Source organism: Rousettus aegyptiacus, unplaced genomic scaffold, assembly GCF_014176215.1.
Source record: "Rousettus aegyptiacus isolate mRouAeg1 unplaced genomic scaffold, mRouAeg1.p scaffold_m13_p_5, whole genome shotgun sequence".
Classification (NCBI taxonomy): Eukaryota; Metazoa; Chordata; class Mammalia; order Chiroptera; family Pteropodidae; genus Rousettus; species Rousettus aegyptiacus.
In genome coordinates this window covers 92,137,454-92,145,302 of record NW_023416308.1, presented here as the reverse complement: position 1 = coordinate 92,145,302, position 7,849 = coordinate 92,137,454, and the positions used below count along the sequence as shown (strand labels likewise).

The 7,849-nt window shown below is 32.4% G+C and overlaps 1 protein-coding gene across 6 annotated transcripts in view; it reads right to left on the bottom strand.

The window, feature by feature from the left end:
* Positions 1-465: 465 nt before the first annotated feature.
* The window catches only part of ANO5 (anoctamin 5), an 80,508-nt gene continuing 73,124 nt past the window's right edge, over positions 466-7,849 (bottom strand). For all 6 annotated transcript variants that reach the window (XM_016138483.2, XM_036220804.1, XM_036220807.1 and 3 more), the window contains 2 exons: positions 6,618-6,723; positions 466-3,913 (listed from right to left, as the gene is read on the bottom strand). In XM_016138483.2, coding sequence (XP_015993969.2) covers positions 3,692-3,913; positions 6,618-6,723 — 328 coding nt within the window. In that variant the 3' untranslated portion in view covers positions 466-3,691. The remainder of the gene's footprint in view (positions 3,914-6,617; positions 6,724-7,849) is intronic.

The following is a 7,849-nucleotide window of genomic DNA, read 5'->3' as shown; positions in this document are numbered from 1 at the left end:
CTTTCTGGACCAGCCAACCTCTTATCTCAAGGAATTCGCATCTCTAAATGTGACAAACATGTAACTTTGTGATTAAACATGTTATATGTAACGTACTTTAATATTTCTAAATGACAAAACATGATTTAAAAATCTTTAAGAGTACTCAAATTCAGAAAAAATTATATCAACTTATACGGAATGAACAAGTTGAATTCATGCCAAAATATAGTTTCAAATTAAGTATTATATTATTCACTAAATGAATTTGAATCTCTTGAGATTTATGTTAACAGCAACTTTCTCTCCATACCTGCATAGCCACCTCCTCATCCATGGGCGTGCACACACGCACAATTGTAAGAAAGAAAAAAAAGAAAAGGCAGAACTTATATTCTTGGTTGACAGCATGGCATATAATCACTCATAGGAAAGACATACGTAGTCAAATATTTTTGGGGGATGAAAGCAGGTATCTCACACACATTGAACCACACTATTCTTTTTAATATTCTCATGAATTTTTACATAATGCTGGAATAACTGACATACTTTAATTATTACACATAAAGGAGAAGAGTGATAATTTGTCTGGAAAAGGATTATCATAACACTTACAGTATGAATCATGGTAGCAGACTTCTAAGCCTGGCCAATGGTACTTCCTGTGATGCCATTTTCCTTAAAACATTATTTAATAAAATAACAACTATTGCTAATTAAAAACAACTAGGAGAGAATTTTTTTCAAAACGATAAACTCTTTTGAAAGAGCAGTACAAATTCCTTGCCCTGAACGGAATTCAATCAACAGAGATCTAGGGCTACATGTTACACCTGACACTATAAAATCACTTTGGAATCAGTTTTACTTTTGACAGAACATTTTCCAACATGAAACTTCTTTGGCATTTCTCTCGTCCTCATTAGATGGCTTAGGAAAGACATTCCTCACCACTCCCCACAGCTGCTCCACACTGCCTCCCGACACCTCTCTCCCCATGGAAACTTGTGGAGGTTCCTAAGAAGAGAACTCAATCTTATCTCCTTTTCCCACTGTCCCTCCTCTTCTTTATCATCTTCTTTCCTTTTTCTCCTTGATAACTTGCTTAATGACTTAGATAAAAGAAGAATGTTAAATCCATGAGGAGTCATGAGATACAGCAAAAATAAGACAGCATTCCATTTAATTAAGATATTCCCTTCTTGATGGATTCCTCTACAATAAAGGGTTTGAAGTGGATTCTGCTTCTTGTGTTCAAAGAAAAAATGATGAAGGCAAGGACTGAAGATGACATTTGAAAAGCGTTAGATATTTTTCGGCTTTTGCACTTAAAATTATTTCAAAGAAATCTCAAATTCTTCCTGGAACATTTCCGTAAACAAACAAACAAAAATTATTAGTTTGATCACATAATAAAAACATCTGCCATGCTGATAAATATCAACTTACATTTGGTAGTCAGGTGCTCTTAATTTAGCCCACCCATAATAAGTAATGGGTTTAATTAGATAAGACAAATCTGAGTTGATTTGGCTTCATATTTTGGCTAGCAAGCTTTTAGGTAAGTGATGAATACTTGTATTTCACTTTAAAATCTGTGAAATAAGGAGAAAGTTTTTGGTAGAAAATTGAAACGAATACAAAATATTTATTGGTATATTAAAAGGAAAACATCTACCAATCATAGCAACTGATCTTAAAACAATTTCCTCTTTGTTTTTCATACATCCTAGAAATCCAACACTTGAGTTGGTTTAAGACTGAAGTATACAGACAACTGTGACATACATATGTCTTTACTTTCTTACAATCTATCTCTATAAATACTGATAGGCCATAAAAATTAAAAGCTATAAGAAACCAATTTCCACACTCTTATTTTTATTAGCACCCAGGAAGGAAGCAATATGAGCTGTGCACAATGTACAACACTTTACTAACACAGAGTTTGAGTTTAACAATCCAAAAATAATGCATCTGTGGCTTATTTCATAGTAATACTGACTAGTTTTTCCGAAGGAAAAAATATATCTCCTTCACATGTGAAATCATGCTTAAATAATAAGATCATTTCAAATTATACAAAAACGTTCATAAGATCATTTACAAATTGTGGATTACAAATTATTACTGCCAATATTGGGGAAACTGTTTCATGGTTTTATAAAATTCTTGATCCTCAGTTCTAAATGCTTCATATTGATTATTAATTAATACCACCTGCCATATATTTAATACTGGCAATTCCACAAAAATCTATTAGCATCAAATAATGAAATGCTACTTAAAAAAAAAATCTTGTGGTAAAGTTTCTTCTTTCATGCACAACTAAAAAAAACACTATTCTTTGGAACTGAAGTGTAATTTAAAACTACAGTTTCAAATAATATATAATAGAACTACATCTCTTTATAGTGTTAAAAATATATATATGAAACTTTTTTTTTTTAAGAGAAAGAACAAGAACTAGTATATATGTGTCATAGGCCTAAGTATGAAAGAAATAATTCAACAATTTTTTTTCCACTTAGCTAGCAAATCTATCACCATACTCTTACTTAGTTGATTCACTTTTGGTGTTAAATTCTGTGATTGATGTTAAACTGACAATTTCTCTAAATCATTTGAGCTGTTACATCATATCACATCAACAGCCTACAACACCACTTGTGTGTCAAAGGCATAGAGACAAGGCACTGAGTATTGTATGAAGAGATAAATCAGTAAGAGGATTGTAAGCTCATGAAGAGATCTGAGATAGCTTTAAACAAAAAGATTGAATTTCATAAACAATTTGTACATAACTTATACAAACAGCTAATGCTATTAACAGGTTTCATGATGCACAACAGGCACTGTAGAAGACAAATAATTTTAAAAAATAATTTAAAGATTTTTTATATTAAGATAAATAAATTAATCAAGATACATTGTCTTGCATTCCTTAACTACTAAGAGACATTTAATGCTCTATAATATCTTTCATTTATCTGAAGACCTGAAGCAATCTAATAACTTAATGCTCTTTTCCAGATAAAACAATCCAGTCTTGAAATTATTGTTACCAAAATGTTATCTTTAAAGAACTGAGTTGTTAGTCTTTTGTTGAAACCCAAACGTTCAGTCTCTTGAAAGATCAGTTCTGCATTTACCTGGAAGGACTACCTGGGATTCTGATGTAAGTTTAACTTATTCAGGACGATTTTAGAAACAAACCTTCACCATGATATTCACCTAATATTTTTAATATGTGAGTTTTCTTATGTCATTTGATTTTGGTTTTTCATTTGTATAGTCTAAAACGGCAGGAATACGGCTCATTTGGCCTCTTCACGTCTTTTATTTTTGTCCCAACCTTTTTCTTGATGGGAAAGAGATGTAAAACAACCCACTTGAAGACCATGAAAATGTGCAGATGCCCTGGAAGGTGAGGGGATAGCCCAAGTTTAATTATAAACTGCAACATTCCATGATTTTCCAATATTCTAATTCCACATGCACTTTTAACGATCATTTCTAGAATCCCAGAAAACAACAGTTAGGGAGCAGACAAGTGGTACTCTTCCAACTTCTATAAAAGTGTACAAAAACTTTGAGTTAAAAAGAAAAAGAAGAAGAAGAAGAGGTAAAATTAACACATAGCTTCTGGCCTCTGGCCCAGGGAAAACTGAAGCCAGACAGGCAACCAGCTGCTAACTCATTACGTTGACTAGATTGTTGATTTAGCCAGCTGTACTTTGTTTTCCTGAATCATGACTTCCTTGACAAAGTCATTAGAATCAATTTTCAAGTTCTCTTTTAATTGGTTAAGCTCAAAGTCATGGAGAATCTTGACAGTCATTAACTTTTCTCGTTTGATTCTCTCCAGAACATCTTTTGAAACATCAGGGATCATCCAGGCCAACAAAAATTTAACTAAAAACACAATATGCTAGAGGAAACAGAAGAAAACCAGAAATACTGTTAGAACTGTCAAATGTTCAGCAGAAAGTTCTTACAAATCATTTCGTTCATTCAGTAAAATATGCTCAACACAGGAGGTACAAGGAAAAGAAAAAGACTTGGTCCCTGTTCTGGAAATTTCCAACAAAGACTAACCAATATTAAACAAATAAACACTAAAATATGTAATACGGAAATTCCAGTATGGACATCATTATTAAATATACTCTTTATCTCTGCACATTCCTGAAAATATAATAAAATATTTCCAAAGAAATTTACAAAAATGGTATAACTTACAAAAACAAAAAGAAAAGGGAGGAGACAGTGATAGGCTCAAGTGAGTAAAGAAAGCTAGCATGTAAACTTGCAACTGGTGATATGGAGATGGTAGAAACCAATAAGACAAAAGCCAATTTTGTTTCAGATCATCAGAAAATTTCAGGAAATAAGGTGCCAAAAACTTTGAAGGCATAAGTGTGGGGGAGTTGAAAATAAGGGGATTCGTTAAAAATTTGTATAAGGAGCAGTAGAATATTCAGAACCCTTCACTCATCTGTATCCAGGTATTACTTTTCTCTAACCTCATCCTGGTAGCAACTGAAATTAGAACAGAAAACTGTGGACTCAGTGACAGTAAAGATGCTGAAGGATGGAGATGTGTCACAATATTGAAAACAGGGCAACTAAATGAATTTCAGCATACTGAATTCTTAGATTCCTACTCTTTTCTGCCTTGCTCAGTTCTCAGAACATAGGCAGCCATGAAACAGCTCAACAGACAGGAGGATAGAGGACTTTTTCCTGGGGAAAATAACTTGTCTGTGAAATTAGCACTATACTTATCAAAATTTTGTAGGTCTCAAATGAAAAGGACCCCTCACTACCTTATCACACTACAGTGAAACCCAGGAAGCGGCATTCCTCATCACACATGCACACAGCTTTTATCAGCATTCATTGCTTCAATCTTAAATATGAGCAAAGTGCCAAGAACCACTTAATATTAATAAAGTATCTAACATGAAAGAAAAAGACTGAAACAAAAATGGGAACTAAGAGGAAACAGATAATGAAGGGAAAGAAAAAACAGTAGACAAAAAAGACAAAGATATAAACCCATCTATTTATAGGGGAATATAAGTGATAATTAAAATTTCAAAAGAGGAAGCGTAACATCTTAATAACAGAAGTCCCAGAAAGACAGGAGAGAGAGGACAAAAAAGAACTTTTCGGAGAAAGAATACAAGCAAATTTTCTCAACTTGAAGGGTATGCTTTCAAATCTACAGGGTTTAGTGAGTGTCCAGAACAAAGAGTACTGTCCAATATTAAAGAACTGTCTTGTGAAGTTTCATAAAAGAACGAGTGACAGAATCATCAAAGATTATTAATATATGAAAGATCATCAACAAATAATAGGGAACGAAAATGGCATTGCATTTTATAATAACACTGGAAGCTGACAGAAAATAGAGTGATGTCTTTAAAAATTTCAATAATATGTAAATAAAGTTGGTTGGAAATTTTTCAGAAAAAAATGACTTTCAATTTTGAATTATATACAAATTAGTCATCTATAAGAAAAGAAATTTTTTAAATTCAAGATCTCAAAAACTGACCACCCATAATTTTCCTCAGAAAATTATTGAAAGATATGCTTCATTAAAATAAGCTATGCAAGAATGGGAGAAACATAGATTGCAGGAAAAATAGTATTTAATACAAGAGAAATTAAAGAGAAGTCCCAGAATGATGGTGAATAAGAGCCTGGGATGAATTCAAAATTAATAATAATCATAAATAAATGAAAACAAAAAATCAAAAGTTCCTGGTGCAGTTTACCAGACTGAAAGGTGATCTAAACTTCTGATGAAAAATGTGAGAATGAATGAATGATAAATTCATAAAGAGAGAGAGAGAGAGGAAAAACATGAGGAGAAATGTTACCTAAGATTGCACTTTTTTATTACGTAGAATTATTTGAATTTTTAAATTAGTTACATGTATAACCTTGATAAAAATAAATTAAACAAAAACTGATTGGAATTTGTGCGTATTTGCATTAGACTTGTCCAGTACTGAGCTTTACTGTAGAGTGAAAAGATGCCTTACGTTGATCTCCTCTTCATTGGCCTTCATGTATTATGATTTGTAGCACTCAAATGTAACTTAGTCAAGTACCACCTGTGTATTCATTCTTTTATTGCATGTGTAATGTCCATAATTGTATTAGATATTCCACAAAAGAGAAAACATAGCAGACAGAACAGAGGCTTGAGAGGGAGATATCTGGCATTAAAACTCAGGTCTAATATTAACAAAATATCTAGTTTGGCTGAGTCTCAGATTTATTTTTCAAGGGTAAATAATAAAGTTTAACTTACAGGTTATTATTATAGCCTCTGGAACTAGCATCTAATAGGTATTCAGTAAAATCAGTGGGTGTTCTGCCTTTTCCTAATCTCAAGGGAGGAGGCCATATTTTTTCTTTTGTCACTTTGGTATCCTCAACAATAGTAAGTGAAAAATAGGCAAGTCATTGTACTGAGAATAACCCTAAGTTACTTTTTATGACAATAAATACTTCTGTCGAAACAATTTGAGATAACATTAATTTTCTACTGAGCAGATATCTTTAGAAATATATGACTAAAAGGAAACAAACTGTAATAAAAGTTAAGAAAGGCTTACCTCCATAACTATGATAAAGGTCATCTTTGCAGCAAGGACATGCCAGAACTGCATGTTATGAAAGTATTTATGATCATGATCAGGAGGATATCTATAATCTCTATACCTGAAAAATAGAAATGCAAAAAATTAGCTATGATTTCAAACAGAGAAACCTAGCATAAATTCTTATTGTTCCTCCTAAGAAACCCTATTAATTGACCACAAAAGCCAAGTCATAGTAAGATAACTGCTATTATAAAACATTTATTTTTCTTGTACAGATAAAAATCATGGGCATGTATAATCTTGCTTATGTATAGGATAAATGTAGCAGAAGACAAACATGAACTCCTCTTCTGCCCTTCAAAGACAAATTTTGCCATCTCCATTCCCTTTCTTCCTACTTCCTACTCCTTAAAGTTGATTCAAAAACATTTAAAAAATAAAAAAAAAAGAATAAGTAAAGTTGGTTCTATTCATCACTCCATTGAAACCAGTTGTCTCCTGCCATTAAATTGAAGGAATATTTTAATTCCCATCTTATTTGATCTTTCAAGAATAGAAATTGACATTGTTGACCATTTCTATTTTCTTGAAACTCTATTTTCTCTTGGCTTATCTGACACTGCATTGTTTTCGTTTTCCTTACTATCCTTCTGGAGTTTTCTTAGTGCTCAACTTTATGAGCTCATTGTTTTCTACAAAGTTACCAGACAATGATGTTCTTCAAAATTTTAGTCCGCCAGTGAGGGAGTGATGGCATCAAGAAGTCTGACACAAGTGCCCGTGCTCTTAAAGACTATGCTATGATTCCTCTAAATGCAAGTATAGAATATAACAATGCTTCGGTCTACCTGTGTTGCAATGTTTTGCCGTTTCTTTGTTGGAATCCCAGATGAAGCAGCTGGTTTAAGATTTAAGTTAAAGAGCATTGGTGTTCTATCTATCTATCTATCTATCTATCTATCTATCTATCTATCTAATAAAATAATTATATATCTATTATATCAAGAGTATATACATATAATCTTTAAATTCTTGGGTAAAAAGATCCTCAGAATATATGAGACACTAAGTATGGAAACAGTAGGTTCACAGATCCAATTTCACACTCCCTGCATGGAAGAAACCCTTTAAGTGGTGTGGATGGTGAAGTAATCATATTTTTATTTCTTTCTCACTCTACTATTTTTTGGTTAAATTCAAGTAAGTTAAATGCACATATAATACAATCATATGCTGCATGATCT